General features: G+C 42.5%; 1 protein-coding gene and 1 long non-coding RNA gene across 5 annotated transcripts in view; one reads left to right on the forward strand and one right to left on the reverse strand.

Moving 5' to 3' along the window:
• The first annotated feature begins 272 nt into the window (after positions 1-272).
• Positions 273-502, forward strand: LOC128500299 (uncharacterized). The gene is made up of 2 exons (XR_008354912.1): positions 273-327; positions 449-502. It is a non-coding gene; the product is annotated as an uncharacterized LOC128500299 (long non-coding RNA).
• Positions 503-3,556: 3,054 nt separating this feature from the next.
• Positions 3,557-20,514, reverse strand: part of RASAL2 (RAS protein activator like 2) — a 105,391-nt gene continuing 88,433 nt past the window's right edge. For 2 of the 4 annotated variants that reach the window (XM_053468718.1, XM_053468720.1), the window contains 13 exons: positions 18,893-19,046; positions 18,700-18,798; positions 17,821-18,375; positions 14,703-14,847; positions 14,152-14,296; positions 13,288-13,524; positions 12,541-12,742; positions 11,291-11,490; positions 9,257-10,118; positions 8,190-8,327; positions 7,849-8,051; positions 7,669-7,756; positions 3,557-3,979 (listed from right to left, as the gene is read on the reverse strand). In XM_053468718.1, the coding sequence (XP_053324693.1) occupies positions 3,815-3,979; positions 7,669-7,756; positions 7,849-8,051; positions 8,190-8,327; positions 9,257-10,118; positions 11,291-11,490; positions 12,541-12,742; positions 13,288-13,524; positions 14,152-14,296; positions 14,703-14,847; positions 17,821-18,375; positions 18,700-18,798; positions 18,893-19,046 (3,193 nt within the window). In that variant the 3' untranslated portion in view covers positions 3,557-3,814. Of the gene's footprint in view, positions 3,980-7,668; positions 7,757-7,848; positions 8,052-8,189; positions 8,328-9,256; positions 10,119-11,290; positions 11,491-12,540; positions 12,743-13,287; positions 13,525-14,151; positions 14,297-14,702; positions 14,848-17,820; positions 18,376-18,699; positions 18,799-18,892; positions 19,047-19,479; positions 19,646-20,514 lie in introns of those variants that run through there. The other 2 variants (XM_053468721.1, XM_053468719.1) reach the window with 2 other exon arrangements.

Raw genomic sequence — 20,514 nt, forward strand, 5'->3', positions numbered from 1 at the left:
GGGTGAAATCTGGTAGGTTCCCAGGTATAATAACTCAAATGAAAATAAACGCAAGTTTGTAAGAATACTGGGATGGACCTGCATACTTACACCATTCAATGCATAAATTGCATTACACAGCCCCCCCCCCCCAAAAAAAAAACCCCTTCCCCGGCCCTGTCCGTACACTTCTTGCACATGCTCAGTACAATTAAATTTTAATCAGTGGACCACCCCAATCAATGAGTAGCACCAACCAATCACATACGGTTCTTTAGCACGCGATGGCTGCTGCTGCTGCTTAGCGACCCAAAGGAGAGTGCCACCGAGCACGTGCAAGCAGCGCATGTTCCAATTCTTCCTGATTTCAGTAGAGGTAGCCTGGAGAAGAGGAAAGAGACAAAAGTCTAATTTCTAACCCTAATAATAATGCACCAATTTGCATGGCAGAAAATGCACTGGAATCCAGGCAAAATGTACTCTGACATACACCTCTTGTAATTAAAGTGCAAAGTGAAAGGTATATGTCTCGGTATCCGTGTGTCAGGGAATCTCTGCTATGGGCAGATCACCTATTTCATCAAAACCCAAGATCCGGAAAGATGTAGGCGTCTAAAACAAGAGATTTAGCTATGTGTTCAGTATAATTCAAGCGCCCTTTGCCCCTAATGGAGTCTTCACATTAGGAAGGGACATCCAAGGTCCTGAAAGTTTGTTTCCGGACATCAAGAAGATGCAACAAACATCTTCAGATACATTTCTGTACATTTTATGAAAACCGGTTATACCTGCAGGTCCACGTCGGTAACAAAGTGTCTGCTATACTCACAAAGTTACATGAAAGAGCAAGCCAAATCAAGACCTTTAATAATCATGTTCCTTGTATAGAAACATTTTGCACATAAATTGCAACAAACTTTGTTAAATACAGAATTTTATTTTATTGTAGATATTAACATTATTAAAATAGCTAATTTCCATAACGGTTTCAGAAAAACAACTTTTTAATCCATAAAATCCCTGGATGTCACAGAGGCAAATTATTCCAAAAACAAAAAAAGGGAGATGAAAAGATTAAAAAAATATCAAAAAAAAACAAAAAAAAAAACAACCGAACAATAAATAAATAAAAAACGATTTGTCTCACTTTCAATCAGACAGCAGTCCGAGTTCTTTGATACCCATTACGATAGCCCTTTTTGAAGAAATTTTGGTATCGGTTCGCAGGCTAGAGATGAACAGAAAAATATGGGGAACTAAGAGGTTATTTCAAGCAGTGATTCATTAACACTTTCACTGCCAAAAAAGGTGAATAATGCATAGCAAAGCCCACTATCTGGCTGAGAAAGGGTTAAGGCTTTTCACGGCAGGAACGTCCTGTCCTACTCTGCCGTATGCTTAGAGCGCATGAGTGATATGTGCTAAATATTGTTCAAGGGTTTGGATCCATCCGTATTCACCGATATCGTGATAAACACATTGCTTTGCCTGGCGTGAAGCACACAGGTTAGGTGCGTGGAGGTGAATCTTGTGGCTATTTTTGCATCCCTAAACATATGTAATAAAGGTGGGAATAATGTGCTTTCTGCAATAGCGTTTGTTTTAGGATTCATTACAGGGAGTACTTAACATACTGGTACTGGAACGCTCCGCACTCCTGGACATCCCTCGGTACGGCTGAAACATTCTACATCCGCCGGGGTACACGAGTATATAAGGGCCTCGCTGGACAAAACAATGCTTTTTAAATAGAAGAGGTTCCTTCCGCCTAAGACACTTAAAGTAAGGACTCAGGCACACAGGCTATTGCTTATACCTTTTGGTATAAAAATACAGGATATTGGGAAAATACTACATCTGTAAACAATCCTAGGTTACAGCCTAATGGATGTTTGCATTGAAAGGAGTCTTAAGGGTAAAGAAATAACATGAGCTCCTACGAAAGGGCAGCCATTTAGCTTTCCAGTCATCCTTTCTGGCGATGGCTGGGATTGAGAGATTGCTGCAGGTTTTGGAAAGAAGTGCTTTCCTTCATTTATTTCCTCCGTGTCGCAGATCATTGTTATATATTAGGCTGTCTGATAAATGGCGGCACTCGGCGCCTCCTAATAAGACAACAAAATGGATAGATGGCAGCTCGAGTACCACAGACAGTGAGCCATATTTATAAAGTTCTGCAGCAAACTTCTACCTGTCGACGGCTTCTGTAATTTGGGGGTTTATTCACTAAAGGGAGAGTTGTCAGAGGAGTTGGGACTTCACTGACGCCACTATGCATTATGAAGGGCCAACCCCAGAGAGCTTCTGGCACAAGAAAACCTTGGTTGGCCGCGGATACTTCTTCCTTGGAAGTCTCCTCGCTTATCTCTTACACAAAGCAGGCTCAGTATTTCTTGCAGGATAATTACCTGGAAGTCGCCCTTCACTATAATTAATAAACTCAGTGAGTTCATACAAAGTCTCGACAACCCCCGTTATCTACGCTGCCACGGGAAGGAAAATAGTTACTTGAACACAATTATGCTCCTGACAAAAAGCTTTTTGGTGTGAAATGTCTCAGGACCCCCCATTTGGTAGTCTCTGGCAGGTGTTGGTATTATAGGGGGCTTTTTGGTTGCCTCCTATCTGCAATCAAGGGTTTATCAATTATTCAGTGGCCCTGATATCAACTTCTAATAACTGTACCTTCCCTTTAGTGGCCCCACCACTTTTTTGTTCAATGTATTTCACACCCCGGGTACACAAACCGTTTCAGTCCAATTACAAGTAAATGGTGTGCTGTGAATACACAACAGAGCCGAGCAGCTGCCAGTTCATACGAACCATGCTTATTACTCACTCTTCATGCCCCTTTAACGCAGGGTAGGTGAACCTGTGCGCAGAACACCACTCCCATCAACTGCAGTCAGAGTGATACGAGTTGACAATTCGGCAACACCTTACGGTGCTTCAAGCAGTAACATTCATTACCCTCCCCCACCCCTAACTCAACATGTACAGTGATCGTGTAATTATAAATGTGAATTGTATAATTACATTTTACAACCAAAATATACATATATACAGATTTGTAAACACCAAAATATTACTGTAAAAAAACACATCCTACACTATTTAAAGTATTGATCTGAATGGGTGCCATCGTGGTGCCAGGAGCAGGAGAAATGTAGTGACCGCTCGTTCCCTTGTGCCCCACTTCTTAGTGTTTTTCTTTTCTTTTTCCATTTTAACCCATTTACGGCCATAAGTTAATCATACACCGCAGAACCCCTTAGGGAATTCACCGAGTGCCATCAGATTGGTATTAAGGGTCTTTACTTAACCCTTCAAGCATGAGCACATGGCACTGCAAGGGTTAAGAGGATTAAAGCAGGGGGCGTACCTGCCGACCCACTCATTTTCACTTTCCTCCAGCTTTCCACGTTTTATTATTGCTCACGTTCTGCGCAGCAACATTTCCTGGGTATTGGTGCAATATGTACAGCTCCTTCTACTAATGACTTTTTATCTAATTTACCAGTCCTGCCAGTGAGAAGATAAACACAAAAAAGTATATATATATATTTTTTTTTAACAATTTTTGTTTTCTTTACATATATTTATAAAAGATATCTTCTACATATTATTAACTTCCATTTGGTATGTTACAAGATTACATTTCTGTACAGGGCACAAATGCATTCACTCTATATACAGCACGGTATGGTCGGTCTCCATCCATATCGCAAAAAGGCGTTTCTAGGCTTTACCGTCACACTTTCAGTTAGATCGTAGATCCGGGGTTCTTCGTCATTTGGTTTAGCAGCATTGGGTCAGAGAGAGTCCTGGCCGAAGACTAACAACTGCTGTTCTTGAACTCTCCGTTCTCCGTGATGGACAGTTTGGTGGGATTGGTGGGAGAGAGTCCGTTGCGCACTTGTGAGCTATAGCGCTCTTTGACCTGCGTCAGCGCGCTCATCAGCCGCGTGTTGGCTGCATCCAGTGATATGATCCTCTTCTCCTGCAATACACGAGACATGTTAGAGGTTTCACGGGCTGATTGTACAGATGGGTAGACAAGCTATAAATGGGCAAACAATTCTTTTCCTCTGTGCAAAATGGAACGTTTTCTGGAAGCAGCACACATGCTTATTTCTGAATTTTTTGTACTTGATGCACTTGAGTGGCTTCGGTCTATAGAGGCTTTGACGTCCCACTACTGAGCCCTTTAAATTATGCCATCAGTGCGCTAAATGTTTTGATGTTGCCGAAAAGGATAGGTAACCTCCACCGAACAAATTATTCTGACGTACATTTTAAATAATAGTTTAAAAAAGGCTACCAGGGACCTCTCATGAGATGGTGGAAAGTGTTAAGAACCAACCATATGCTGAAAGGCTGCAGAAGATAACAGTCCACATATAAAAGTCCAGCAACCGAGAACATAGAAATGATGCTGAATATTTATGGGGAAAGTTTTAATTTAAGGAGCATTAACCTCATGGCTAAGGGACTGTCGGAACACTGTTGCAAACCTGAAATCAAATGAACAAGGGGGTTTAAACAGACAGCCGCACACAATATCCTACAAGCTTATCAATATTGTGATCAATACATATGTAGCTAATTATGTACCTGCTGCAAACATTTATACCCCTAACTGTATGCAAAACAAATGTCTACATTAGGTTCCAAGTAAGCAAGTGGAAGCCCGTTGGGTAACCGTGACAAGATGGAGAGAGAGAGAGGAAGAAAATGTTACATTTTGCAGAGAAGGAAAGGAAATAGTCCTTTGCATGGGCGCGTTCTTCAAGGAAGCTACTAAGAAAACAAAGAACCTAGCAGAACATGAGCAACCGATGGCTGTTTATTCGGCCGACAGCAGGGAGGTAACAGCGACACAGGAGTGAAGCAGCCCGAAAGCTACAACAAAAGGTTTGTACGGAGGCATGTAGGTGATGGGAAGGTGGTGAAGGAAAAGCACAAAAGGGACCAAAACAAAAAAAACCCTAAGGACCAACAATGCACTGCTCCAAACCCCATTCCAGCTCATGGGGCGAGGGGGTGGAAGGGACCCTTAGCCTGCCGGTGCTCCGAAAGGTAACATGCCCATTTCCCCCACTCCAACTACATGGAAGAAACCCACAATGAGGTATAGGGTATATATATAATGATTCTGGTGAAAACCGGTCTGATCCACATAGGAACAAATGCCATGCACGCTGGCTGCTATGGAGTCCACTTTGCTGCAAATTATTTTTAAATAGGTAAATCCCCCTTCCGGATTCCAAATATACCGTAATATATTTATAAACACACATTTAATAACTTTCTTTAAAACTGACCCTATTAAAAGGATCTGAGCTGTTACTTTCTGAAAAAAGATGTGATTTATCACAAAATGTGTAAGCAAAGTAATAAAAAAGATACAATATAAATGTACATTTGCATGATCATCTCCCTTTAAAGAACATCTGTTAAATAGCTCTGCAACCCCCCCCCGCAATAAAACCCCCTTTATAAACGTAAATCTGTTACAGGAAGATTTTCTCCCCCAACATAAAAGAATTGGCCAAGGACACATTTTCCTGCACCGCACAATACGCTGTACACAGGCCAAGTCGATCATGCTTTCCAGTGCCAATAGTAAAAGCAGCAACTCAAAAGCAAACAACTCTAAAGGAAGCCTGCGAGGGACAGCGATCCGAACAAGAAAAAAACAAACACTTTACATGCCAACGCAAAAAAAATTCGGTTTAGGAGAGGTGATCTAGAAACGCAGAGTTTGACAGATCATAAGTCACCCAAAGTGTATGGTATGACGATCAGACAAAACATTACCTACATGAATACAACCTACAGGTAATATTCGGGTAACCGCCATTATATAACGCTACAGCTGCTACCAGTCCAGCATCAGCAATGAAGACATAGCCCTCCCAATGTTATGGGACTACAACGCTCCGGGGTTTTCAGACAGGCTTAGGTGGGTGAGATAAGGAATTAGGAAGGGGCAGATCCTCCGATCCTCATCTTACTGTGAGCACCAGCCTTTTGCCCCGTGGTGGAGGCAGATATGTCCGGCAGCTTCGTATGGCCCGACGAGAAGGGAGTAGAACTTAGCACAACTGCATATGTCTATAAAGTATTGGCCATACTATGACAACATGTCCCGTACGACTAAAAAACACTACTACAGACAGTTAAAGTTAAGTATAACAGACAGAAGAATTCTAATATTCAGGTTAAATGAGTGTGATGGTTTTAAAATTGCATTCAATGACATGAATGGATTTCTGTAAATCACAGATCAGAACAATCTGTCCAGTGAAAGGCCCTGTCCACTCTTGGCCTAAAATGACTATTTTTTTGGCCAAGGCCTATATTTCGTTGACCAAGCCAAATTCTGCTATACTGTAGGCAATTAGTAGATTGGCAACACCACCCCAGAAGAGTGGAAGGAGCTGGAATGTGTCGGAGGTCAGTGCTGCGGTCCATGTCTGGATACACGGCTCAGCTAATTAGTGCACTTGGGTTACTTGCCTGCTTGCGGTACTGTCCCATTAATGACCTGTAATTTAACACAGTTGTTATGAGACTAACGAAAGACCAAGTCAGTAGTAGTTGGTGAGGAAGAGGACTGAATGGTGTTGCAATGATTGCCCATTGACCGTATTCATGGATACCCAAGAGATAGCAGGACTTTAAAGAAGAAGCATTAGGTACAAGAACACGACCTCATCGTGCGGGCGTTTAGCAGAAGTACAAGTATGGGGGGGATTTTTCACTAAGCCCCAATGCCGCCCGGCAGTTATTTCACAAATGTCAATCACAGTACTCTTTCCATCTGAATTTTGAGAGACCCCATGGTCCCTGCAAGTTGAAGGAAAGTCAAACAGAGAGCTGCTTATTGTGACTGAATTTGGTGCAAATAAATGGCCCCTTGCTGCACAGTTCCCACTTATCTTGGTGGGAAGCTGGAATCCATATTAAAGTAATGGGGACTTAATGAACAGTTAATTTACGGAGCTGTAGCTGCCCAAATCAGATCTGGTATATCCATGCAGATGGAAATGTAAACTTATTATAAGCAATGACACAAGCGCCTGGCATGGAATACATTATGAAGGAGTTGTATGCTTACAGCACAACAGACTAAATGTGATGGCATTTAGTAACGGGTAGCTGTACATGCACATAGGTGGAATCCAGCAATTGATTCACAGTAATCAACACAGCTGCCCAAAGACTTCTGGGAACTTTCCATAACGTAGCAATTAGCCACATTGCAAATTTAAAATAAATAGATTTGTACTTTGGCGGTGTGGCAACGATTAGTAATTCTTAATCATAAAAATCTAAAAATAATTTATGAGCAATGTATGGATGTAACTAAGTTATAAGATCCTGGCACACAGCTGATATCTTTTAGCAACAAAGTAAACCTCATTAGTTTTGTGGTGAAGACTCTGAAGTGCTCAGAACCAGAAACCTTCCTCTTGGGTTCTAAAGATCACAGCAGCTTAGAACGTCAATGGAGATGCTTTTCATCTTATGTCACAAGGAACCGAACTGTTCTCAGAGCTTTCTGAAATGGTTGGTGCGGCACAAAGTGCATGAGTTTCGGTGCTGGTTATGAATTCTAACACAAACCAATACGACAAAAAGCTTCCGGAAAAGCATTAGAAACGGACACATCCAAGCACGTACCTGAGCATCGATGATTTTCTGCTTTGCATCAATGACAGCCTGCATCTCAGCATGGTCCTTCTTCAGTTCCTCCTCCACAGCTATTAGCCTGGAAGGAAGAAATTAGGGACATGTAAGCACAAAACCAGCCTTATTTACAAAGAGCCGCACTAAAGGGCAAACCCTTACTTCTGCACTCACCTGCTGATCACGCTTTTCATTTGGCTGTCCTTCTCTTCCTGCTGCCGGCGCAATCTCTCCTCGCTGTCCTCCAGCCTGGATTTGTATTCAGATAACAGCTTCTGCATCTGCTGTTCCTGCACCAAGAGGCGTCTCTCATACTCCTCCAGGCGCCGGCTTGAAACTTTCAATCGCTCCTTCAGCTTGGCAATCTCTTGTTCATACTACAAGATAAAGGTTTTGTTTCAAATCAAGAATTCCTTTGCACAGCTGAGTTTAAGCGGATGCCCCTGTGCATATGGTAGCCCTATTACACCTAATGGATTCATATAAAAACAAGACCTCATCATCGACTGTCTCACCTTCTCAGCAGGTTTAGATTCATCCTTGTTCTGGTCTACGCTTTCTTCCTCTTCATCCTCATACTGACCATTATTCAGCACCCAGGCTGCTGTCCTTTCGACTGGGGACATCGTTGTGGAGTCCACAGGTGACTGTACCTAGAATACATCCTCCAAATTGAGTCTCTGGATTGAGACAGATCATCTAATATGCTTTTGTTTTCAAAAAATGAACAATTCTTTTTAAGGGCTGAAGATGAAAAAGTGTATATTTTATATATATATTACATTTTTAAGGAAGAACGTTCGAAATACACTCTGCAGGGCTGCCGAGTCTTTTTCTCGCTCTCTCCATTAAATCTAGATGCTGCCAGTGACCCAAAAAGGGAAAGTCTAGGTTCTAAGTTTACTTTCATAAGTAAATTAAGCTCAATCACCCTGAGAAACAGGATGCTTGATAAGTGAACATCTTAATTTATCCTATCATTTAATGTATTATTAAATGGGTCCTGAAAACCAAACATAAATTTATAATATGAGAATTAAAGAGCTTATTACAAATTATATTTACTAAATTTGTCCTTTGGAAATAAATATAAGAAATGCATCGTATAGCAATCCCTAACTCTACATCTACTTTCTTCATTAATTAAGCATTATGCATGGCCAAATTAGCCCTTGATGTAAGAGAAACTCACAGAGGCTGGCCTTTCACGATGCATAATTAATGTAAGTTCTTAATGTCAACGCAAGTCACTGAAGGAAAACGTTTTGTCACCATGCTGAACTGTGTTGAATGTTTGTGGGTCTTTCATGTAAAAGGAGATATAAATGTAAGCAAAATATTGCCTAGAATTAATGTTTATGAAATTTCGATTTGAGTTCAGCTACAGAAATAAGAATGAAGACACTGCCAATTAACTTCACATTACAGCCACAAGAGGGCGACACAGCACCAACAGATGAGGAAGCAGTAGAGAGCAGCCGTCTAATAATACTCAGGACTCTAATAAACTACTAGCATTAATCCATGCAAACAATAAGTTACTTGTATGAGCCTGGTACTGAATATCAGTAAAACCTCTCACCTGCTGTGTTTGCTGACGGTGTACCGCTCTTAGCTTCGGTACGGGGCTCTCCCGAGAAGATGTGGATTGCTGCCTGGATCTACTACCGTTCTGCACAGGTTCCGCCAGCAGCGTAGCAGAGATCCCAGACATGCTTCCCGTGCTGCGCATGGAGGCACTATGCGGTAAGGATTGTGGAGCTTTTGCCCGAGCTCCAAGGGCAGCCTGGTCGGTTTTGCGGATCTGCGCCTGCCCAGTGCTGTTTTGCCGTGGTAATGCGATAGGGATGGGCCTGTCAGGCATGGTGTGCCTCCTGGCGAAGTCTTCACTTTGAGTGCTCCTTTTAGTGAAGTCCTCCATGCTGCTATTGCTCGGCCCGCTGAGAATAAACTCTTCACTGTTGCTCTGGCTACGAGAGCTGGCAGTGCTGAGATTTTCTAGGCTGGAGTCCACAGAAGCCTTGGGCAAAGAAGGTGGTGGGTTGTTGAGATGATATACAGGATTTTGAAAAGAAAGAGGCTGCAAGCTGCTTTGTTGACTCAATGCTGGATGCAGTGGCCTCCTGACTTGGGGAGCACTTTGTGGGGTGCTCTGGTTTTCCCGTAATTGTTTAATGGTGGCGACGTGTGCAATAGACAACTGGCTGCCAGTAAAACGAAGTGGTGGTTCCTGAACCATACAGGATCGCTCACCGTGATTTACGGCGGGGTCTTGAAGGTCCATCAAGGAAACACTGCGTCCATTGGGCAAAACATTTTCTCTCTCATCTTTGTCTGAGTAGGACATGCTTTGGGTAGACGCTTGCTGGACAAGGAGCAGTGTTTTTCCCCTAAAGTAGCTGTCCGTGTTCTCAATAGTTGGGGACTTTAACTTCAACAGATCACTATAAAAACAAGTATATACATTAAGTTAAACTAAAACTCCTTTAGGCATTGAGTTATTTTACCACTAATATCATAGATCATCAAAAAATATCAAGTACAGCTTTAAAAAAAAAAAAAGCCAAAAAAGAGAGGGGGAAAATGGACAGGACAGGAAAGACAGGTACGCTTTCTAGAAAAAAAAATGATGGACAAGGAACCATAGCCTAGATGTGTTGCTGTTAGGCTGCTCCACCACTCGGTAACGTGAAAGATTACATCTTTGATGATGGAGTAGCCTAACAGTAGAAGCAATTCAGGTTAACACAGTGAAAGTATGTAAACACGGATGAGATAAGCATAGGGCCAAGACATGCGCTAAGCCCAAAGGTGGAACAAACTAAGCGTGCCATATATCACATCTGCTGTCTGTTTACAACAAAGGTGAAATAGATCTACACGGAATAGGTGTACAAATAGAGACATGCCATTGGTTTAAGTTCTTTATTTGGCCGTTATCGTAGAACCAGTAAGTCTGGTGTGCTATGCACGTCTTTCATAATTGGGATGCAGTCCTGTACATAACTTATAGAGAACTAGACAAAATGACATAATTCCATCATACACACCATTTGCCCAACAAAGCAAAGAATTGCGATTCTACCCACATTAAAAGTAATAAAATGATAATTGCTGGTTGTGGTGAATAAGTGAGAAGAGGAGTAGACCTTGTGAAGAACACAAAGAAAAGAAGACCAGAACCCAACAGCGGTAACGGACTTTGGAATTTAATTATGGACATACGTCACGGTAAGAAATCATTCTCATGCTTTTATTCCTACACATATATACATTTTAGGCCTGAATGCCACCTGAGTGCTAGGAACACATGCTTTTAATCATGTGATATCTGTTAGAAGGTCTTCTTTGGAATACTAGTGTATCATTTTAATGGTCCAATCCTAAAATTCACAAATTGCCCATATATATAGTAAGAACTTATACCCTAACTGTTAACGTAAAGGGGTATGAAAACTCATGATTAAAAGGGCTTGTTCTCCTCGATCTTTTCAAGAATACAGAGCCTACAACCATTGTCTTGCTTCAGTTTGTGCCGTATGTAAACAAAGAGCATTTGAACCTACAAAAATAAACTTCGCAATGCAAAAGGAGAGTTCGTAGCTCTTGTTCTTACCCATCAGCAGGATCCTCGAATATCTTCTGAAGTCCAGATGAAAGGCTGCCACTTACATTGGGGGAAGAGCTGTGCTCACTAAATCTTCTGAGTTGTTGCTGGATTGGAGTAGGATTCGTCAGTGACTTGGTGATGTCTGCTAGGATGCGTGGCAGTGGCCCCAGTTTTTCCACGGTCGCCTGTAGGAAGGAATTTTCACCCTGATTGGACAACATGTGTGGCAACATCCGCCATTGTGATGGGGAAGGCCAGGAGGGGTTTCGGAGGGCAGGTGTTTTTCGCATGAGTGTGTGAGCGCATGGCATGAGCGCAGAACCATATTATCGACCACGATGTGACGGATGGAGGAAGACGGGGTGCAGCCAGGCATCAGGGTAGGAAAGGGGGAGGGAGAAAAGGAAATAGAGAAGAAATTAGGATTGGTACAAATCCAGAAAAAGAAAATATTTACAACATGCTTAATGTAACTAACACTACTGCCATTCCAACTCAAAACAATCATGCAAAGCTAACCAACTACAGGGAGATGCAGAGGAGGAAGGAATGTGCTTTGTTTGCATTTCAAGGATGAGGATCTCTAAGTTAGAGGAACATGCTTACATTCTAAGGAAAGAAGGAGGGGAGGATGAGGATCAGTGTTACTGGGTGGAGAAGTGTTCAAGGATTCAGCCATGAGCCATCAATGGTCCATTAGAGTCACCTATGCCCATGATCAATGAAGGACATCAACAAATTGATGTAAATGTGACAAGATGATTCAAATGTGCACACGTCACCCATGGAAACATAAGGTATCCGAAAGGATGAGCACCACACAAAGGTAGCAAAAGCACCACTAATTGGAACACAAGACAATATGTTGGCCTTCAGCTATAAAAGACAAACCATGTTCAATCCTCACACCAACTTACCAGCTGCCGCTAGGAAAAAGAAGGCCAGTTGTACAATTACTCTGTATGTCACATATTAGCTCATGTTAACATGTTAGAAAGATATAACAGGTTTGGAGCAGAGAGGCACGTTTCTTATTTCTAGTTCCCCATATAAAGCATTACAAAGACCGGTAAGGCCGTAGGATCCAGGATCTTTACCTTCAAATGCCTGTTACAGTTATACCTTTTCCTGAGACCTAACCGCTCATGTGATTTGTAGTGACACCCTTGTTTTAAAAAGTATTCAATAACACGCTACAACTAATCACAATACATTTCAACCAAACGCCCAAACTGTACGATTCTCTCGAATGTTACCTTATCCAGCTGTGACACGACTTCCCACAGCAGGCTGTGCAGCACAGACAGCTCCCGACCAAGGTCTATATAACCTTCAAAACCTGGTGTGTTTGAGATGGTGTCTGGGTTGGAGATCTCCTGAAGGAAGCGCTTCATCCCTCCCCACTCGTGCTCCAGAAAGTCATTCATGAAAGCCATGTACTCTTCCTTGTTACCAAACCTGTGGTAAAGGTTGGGAGGAGGAGGTGTTTAGCAAGAGGCAATACGTTCTGATGTTGGGGCTCTGTGTCTTTAATAGGCCTGATGTGTGCCTACATTATACTGCAGCATGTGCACACACACACACACACACACACACACTCACACACACACACACACACACTACCGTTCAAAGGTTTGGGGGTCACTTAGATGCTTTCATGGAAAATAAGGACATTTCTAGCTGTAACATAATTGCAAAACTTGTCACGGGGTATACAGCAGTCATATGGGTTCTGGCTTCACAACTTCCACATTTTCTTCAAATATTTCCCCTCAGAACACACATCATTGTTATGTTTGAAAGGCTGTCAGGGGTATGAAGTAACCTATTAATTTTAATGTTAAAAACATCCTCTATTTGCATTGTGTCACACATCACTGGAATTATTCACTGACTTAGAGAAATATATTAGTTGCTTATTTAATGGGTTTTAAGCTGCTGATGACCTATTGTCCAAAGTCTGTCTGAGCGCAGGACACTTACTAGGGCCGGGGAACACTTACTTGGCAAAGTTGGCAAGATTTTGGATGACCTTGGCGATGAGCGTCAGTGTTCGAGAGGTGCGGTCATCAGGATACTCCTGCATCAGGCCAAATAGGCTGGGAGACATTATGGATGGACACAGAAAGCGAAGGAAAAGAGAGGCGCTGATCAGCCGTTCGCTGATATCATGCTTCCCCCGGTTAATACATTGCTGCTTCCAGGATGCAAACACCTCTTTCAGCTCCCTGGGAAACACACTGCAAAAAGAACAATTACATCAACGTGACATCAAGACGGCATCAAAGCAAACGGAAAACTCCTGTACTGACATGGTCTTTAAACCTTAGCCTGGAGATAACATTTTGGTGAACGGAATTTTAAAATTTAACTATATCTGTCTAAAAAGTGTACACTTTTTTTTGGCAGGCGGGTGAACAGTTCATTGGGCAATGGCTCTCAAGGTTCAAAAGAAACACAAAAATGCCACAAAACATGATTTTGACTGGTCCACATAACTAAATGCCTGGCTTGGGCATGTGTGACACAAAAGAAGCCAACAGAACCAATGGACCTTACACAAACTCACTAAGAATCTATCATAGCACATAATTTGTTCTGCAAGGACTCTTCGTGAATCTGTTGTACTGTAGTGAACAAAACATAATAAACCACAGCAATTAAAAGATTTGTGGCTGACAAAATGTAATCAAAGTATACCTCTGATTCTGTAACAGTTAAATCCACACATAGGTTTCTCTTAGAGGAGTAAGTGTTGGTCTCCTCATTTGGCAGAACTCCTTGATAATGGGGACACAGTAGTCCAAGGCCTTATTTACAACGTCTACGATTTGTCAGGCCACGCATGGTGTCACTGGCTTACTTACCAATAAGAGTTGATGATCTTACAGAAGGCCAGTTCACAGCACATCTTCAGATTGCTCTGGTGCTCAGCTAGTTCACTGGAGGAACATTTACTGGGATCCACCTCACAGTTTTCATCCGACTCATACAATGCTTTGATAAACTCCCCTGTAACCGAAGCCAAAAGTTGGTAAAGTCAATGAGAAGCCATAATGACGAACAGGTTAGAGAAACAACACATTGTGTAATCTAATAAACACAAGGAAACCAAAGTTATACAAACAAGTTACCAGGCTGATCTATTCAACAAAAAAAACCTATATTTAGCTATTAGCTGCAGAACAAACCACTGTCCGTAACTCTCTTCTGATGTGACGATAAAGCAAAAGGGTGGAACCTGTAGACATGCCATCAGCTTCTACGGGCCACACGAGAAGAGGTTATAATGGATGGGAAAACGAGGACTCCATTAAAGCCCGCCATTCTCCAACGCAGAAGTTCAGGATTATTAAAATCATAAACGGCTGGAAAGCTTTCTGTTGTCTAACGCAGGGATAAAGAGCATGGACCTTACCCAGCGCATCATGAAGGTACTTTTGTCCCACCAATTTCAGATACTCCTCAATGGCCTTGGTGGCCAATGTGTTTTCTCTGAAGATAAGGACATCATGGTCACCGCAGCGGTCCACTTCTGACATAACCAAATCAGTTAGGAAGTCCTGAAAAGAAATTTAAAGGTTTTGATTTTATGGTATGTGGTGATAGAAAGAATAGCACAGCAAGCACTCAATTTCTATACATATTTTTACTGTTTTGACAATAAATGGCATGTTTCAAATACAAAATTAGCATCAGACTACAAAACTATCAATGGCCCACGATGAAAACTAAAGAGTCAGCGATCAGACTATGGGCAATAATTCTGGTTACAACAAATCACCTTAACGTAAAATAATTTAAGCCTACTTATAACACGTAGCAGCAAAGTCAGGCTCCACCACATTATACTTTTCATGGTGTGTTTAAAAATCTATGTTATTTAAACATAATCTTGTGCCGTTTAAACGTTATTGGTACTGGTGCCACCAGGGCTGTCAAGGAGGAACATTTCAAAGAGCAGGAACAACAACGGCCAGAATTAAAACAAAATTCACCTATCCATAGCTATGGAGTGGCTGGAAAAAAAAAGACTTTCTATGCATCAACAGCTGTTGTGAAACTCTGCTAAAGCCGATCCCGCACCCAAAAGTCGTAGCAAACATTTTTTAAACAAATGGCTGTGATGAGTTGCCACAGGTGCAAATACTGCTTGGCACTGCAGTTCTTGACAAGCCATCGTTCTGCCACAAATTGTTTTAAATTATAGGGACTGTGGGACAATTGAATTTTAAGTTATGTTTCTATAAGCAATTAAGGCCATTCATTGTGTTTCATTGCAATTTCTGTAGACCGCTTCATGCAGGACACTAGAAGAAGGCCATCAGCGGTGGGTACCATAAAGAAAAGCCTTGTGGACGCTACAACTGTGGGAGTGAAAAGCACCTCCAGGAGTTTATTCCAAACATGTCAAGGTAAACATACGACTGATTATCAGAGGGGCATCGACATGTCCCGGCACCAAAGCTCCCCGTGCACAAGAGCCACGTCGCATCCTCTCAACTCAGTCTTCCAGAAAACGGAAGTACCAATTTTCAATGTTAAAGGTCCCAACCAGCCTCAATGTAAAAAAAAAAGTCCCTATTTTGTTTGAATGTAAATCATTGGAAGGATTCCCGGGAAGTATCTGCTTGGATATGGAGAACATGCAGGGTCAAGGCTTTTAAATCCAGAAATGATGGATGGCTGAGGCGGCAAGTTTGTGGAGCTCTGCAAATCGCAACCGTATAAAAGAGCTAAACAGGCTAATCTTAAAAGAGATTCAATTGATAAAATGTGCGTATTAAAGTGCCATATAAGTACTTTAATATGCATCAATGTTTAAGGGAAGGACTTCTAACCTTCCATGACAAAACGAAAGTGAAAAAAGTGAACATGTCTACTTGGCTGCAGTGTATAGATTAGAGAAAACTCCTGAAAACGTGTTCCTGCTGAATAAGGGATATTGCACCTTTAACCATCCTCTAAATAATGCATGTGGAACAATGATGCTTTGCGTGTTATCTAGCAGTCCTGGGCACACTAGGGACAGGACAGTGTTAGAAACAAATATAGCTGTGTGTCTATGGAAACATTGCCGTGCAATTATCATATCCAGCTTTCTGTAGAGCTGCTCTGATGATACAGTGTAATGGAAAATGACCTCTCTGCGAAATATACCAACCATTTATGATAGACAAACAAAAGCGTGTAAGTTAAATCACTATTTTACTATGAATTAAAAGCGCACACGCCATTGCATATGGTAGCCGAGCTTCCCCTCGCACCTTTATCCCTGACCCCATCTCCCAGGCTTGTAAGAGATGTTTTGGCCAAACCTATCTACTCACTAAACATGTGCGGTGATGCCTGCAAGCGTTCCACTGGGTCTGACGAAACCCTACGGATGCATGTCGCTGATTTTCAGTGGGACCTAAGACATTCTTTGTCTAACGCTGTACAATTTGAAGACCCATATATGATGGAGTTCCATATACATTTGTAATTATGTGATGATTTACTATTATATAAACAACAGTATTACTCCGCAGGATTCCAAGGTGCGGTCATGTAATACATCACTTGCAGATTCCTACTAGGCAATGGGCATTCATCCTTGTATTTCACTACAAGATAAGTCTGGGAAACCTGCCAACAGCAAAGCAGCCATCAAAACAATGCGAGGAATGTGTGTGTGTTTATTAAAGAGATAATTAAGTAGAAAAGATGTGAATGTGTACATTTGCAAATGTGGGAGGGGTCTGCTGAAGCCACACCCTCTTTAGACTTATGTTACATTTTTCTGCTAGGAGCTAAACAGTCTCTGTATATATGCCTTTTCCACTCAAATCCAGGAGATTCCGGGTAAAACACTGCTTTCCCAGGGCTCTGGGGTAGTCTATTCAACCCCCATTGGAGTATTTACCATCGTCTCTGCCCTAGGCGTAACCCAAGGCAATGCTGTCTGCCACCCCTCCACACCGCTGTCCTTTCTACTGGGCATCAGGATATGAAGTCATATAATGGCGCTCCAGTTTTTAAGGTAGTGCAGCACAGAAGGGAACTATGGGCTGGTTGGGAAGATCAGCGACCTCCTTTTTAATTGCCCCATTGAGCAATGGCGTTGGGTCTGATCACCCAACATGGAGATCAGGCTCTCTGGAACCACAGTCTCCCTTGGTCCTCTCGCTATTGGCCTGATCCAGAATACACCACGGCTTCTGGCCCATCACGTTGATTGTCAAACACACACAATGCTAAAAACAATCTTTAATCCGTCACACTAGGAAGTAAGCAGGTCGCTATAGAATTTGGTTGCAGATGTGTATATTCCTGGCACATTTTCTGGGTCATCTGGTTTATGTTACCCATTAGGGTGAAAGTATTCAGTCGGCCCTTCTGATGGCGTAAGGCGTGTTCTCTGAATACTACACTTTACTACAAGAACAGTACCCTCAAACAGGGAAAAAAAAAAGACTGTAGAAGGAAACTATGCAGAGACCACATAAAACTGACTAGCCGGTACTCTACTGAATGAATTATGGGAACGGCCTTACCTTGGCTCTTCCGGTGCTCTGTAGAATGTGTACAAGCGCACACGCCATTTCTTCCTTGTTGCGGACGCTTATAACCGGTTCCAGCACAGAGCAAAGCATGGTGTAATTAATGGTAATGAACTCTGCAAACTCTTTGTACTGCTCCATGGGCAGAATGGTTATAGTCTGATATCGGGACTTGATACGGATAGAAGGCCCCGCGGTCTTGCCTTTGTTTACCGTGGGCGTGCTAACAGGGTACCACTTTTCCACAAACTGTCTCCCGGTCACGCTGGCCATGGGGATGTTTACTAGCCCCACGTAATTGTTCTTGTCCTTTTTCTTCTTTTTGTCGACATCCTTGTAGATGTGCACGGTGATGTTGTGTACAGGTGGCAAGCCATAAAACTCAAAGTGCTCTCCCCAGAAGATATTATCGGCTTTTGTCTTGCTTGTTGTGCGTGCAAAAAGCGTGTCGTCCAGGCAAAGCTCACAGAAATATTTCTTTTTGGGGGCGAGATCTTTGGCCTCGATGATCCACAATCGCAGGACATTTTCTGCCCGGCGACAATTATCCTGAAAGAAAACTAATTTAATATCCTGAAATATTGTAAATAATTTATTCCTCGTGACCCTATGTCTGAGGTAAAAATCTTTACCATAGGCTTACACAGCCAAGCAAGACTCTCAAATTTCCATCTGACCATAAATCATCTGACACAAGGCTTCGTCATACTGCATGTAATGAATTAATGAACAAGAAACAAAGAATCTGAAAACAGGTTTTTTTTTTGACTAGTGACTGGATATTCTTTGGGGTGCGCTGTGATCTTGCTAAATGAAATAACTATCTGTTCAAAAGACACCTAATGGTTCCTGGTTGCCCTCCTTCTCTCTTACCTTGTTTGGTTGAACGGTTCGGCGTAGATTTTCCATCCACTTATCCCTCTCAGCTGCAGACGTGCAGCTGAAACATTTGCTGCCGCTAGAATAGGTGACCTTTTGGAGGTAAAGGGGAGAACATAAATGAGCCGAAGCCTGACTAAAAGCTTCTTCTCTTACACGTATTTCATCGCATTCTGTGACTCTTTACCTCGAAACAGAAGTCCTGCCCCAGTATGCTGCTATGAAGCGGTTTAACCAGAATCTTCTCTTCTGTCCCCAAATCCAGAGCCTCCACTGCGCTACCTGGGCTGAGCAGGGACTCGTGGGAACGAGATTCTTTCAGTTTAGGTAACCCACGTGACCTGCATCAAGAGAAGACTAATTAAAAGGCTTGAAGACACCTACCAATCCCTCGGCCATATCACATATCCCATCATTTCCAAATTACACGGGTGGCAAAAAATCCAGCGCTTGGTTTTATTCAAACACTAGGATTTAAGAATAAAACACCAATACTAAACTCGACTAACAGCATCTCAAGAGGTTCAAAAAATATCAAAGGTAACATTTATCTATCAGTGAGGAACAGAAGACAATCAAAACTACCAAACATGATCATGCCAAGAGAGAGTAACAATGTATGTAACAGAATGAATGAAAATCCTCCCAGTATAGTGATCTGAACAGTTGATTTAAAAACTCCTGCTTATAAAAATAGGTTTGCTTAGTTACAAGTTAATAAGGTATTTCATGCAATTGTTTTTCTTCACAAGAAAATGTAAAGACCAAACTTACATGAGGCAATTATACAGCCACCTTGCGGTGCACCCCCAAATCATAGCTGAGCCTCATTTCACAATCCCCCACCCTTCACTCCATCGCATAAGGGTCATGGGTCTCGTGCCACGAGGAAATAAAATCTGCCCGCAGGGATATCAGGCATTCAATCCGAACACACTGTCTGGAGGAAGAGATGTCCTCATAACCTGTAAATCAAGGAATACGCCGAATTCCAATCATTCCGGACACGGGAACAGCATCAGCAGCCAGAGAAATCCAATCTGGCTTTTCAGATCGCTAGCTCCTGGATCCTCCTTCCCCACATCCCGCCCCTAAGGTAGCACAAACAAGGTCCCGGTGAGCACAGCCGGCTGCACTCGGGGCCTGTTGCTATGGCAATGCACCTATAAGCAGATTACTGCTTGCAGGCAAACAGGGAGAAGCTGCAGACAGTGAGGCTCAAAGAGCATGCTCTGTAAACATTGCAAAGGTGACCTTTTCAAGCAGCTTCCCGTCCATAAACCCAACCCCAGCAAGGAGAAGCCTAGGCTGGAAGGGGGACGCAGAGACCTGCAAGTGATGTCCCAAGAGGGGACAGATCAGCGACATCCAATGCGTCAAACCAACAGCAAGCCTCTCTGCCGGGAACCCCCACCCTTTACCAGCATCTGCTCATTCTCTCTCTTAACCCAAAACAGAATATCACTACGTGAGATTATTGCTGGGAGAATAAGAGGACTGAAGGGGAGTAAGGGCAAAAACAGGCAATAGCATTCCCCAGTCCGATCCTTAATGAGCCTTAAATGAACAGATCATTACCCCTTCACCCCCCCATCATGAAGCTGGAAAATCAATGTGTCACTGGTGCAATTGTGGTTAACCTATTCACTGCCAGGGTGCTAGGCCATGCCCAGCACTCTAGCATTTTAACATCTGCAATTCTCTGGCACTTAATCACTATGCAATGAAGCATCTAGATAACGTTAAATCTTTGAATGCCAGCAGGCAAGCAGCCTGTTGCCGCCAGCACCCAAAGGGTTAAACAGCAAT

Source organism: Spea bombifrons, chromosome 6 (genome assembly GCF_027358695.1).
Source record: "Spea bombifrons isolate aSpeBom1 chromosome 6, aSpeBom1.2.pri, whole genome shotgun sequence".
In the NCBI taxonomy this organism is placed as follows: Eukaryota; Metazoa; Chordata; class Amphibia; order Anura; family Pelobatidae; genus Spea; species Spea bombifrons.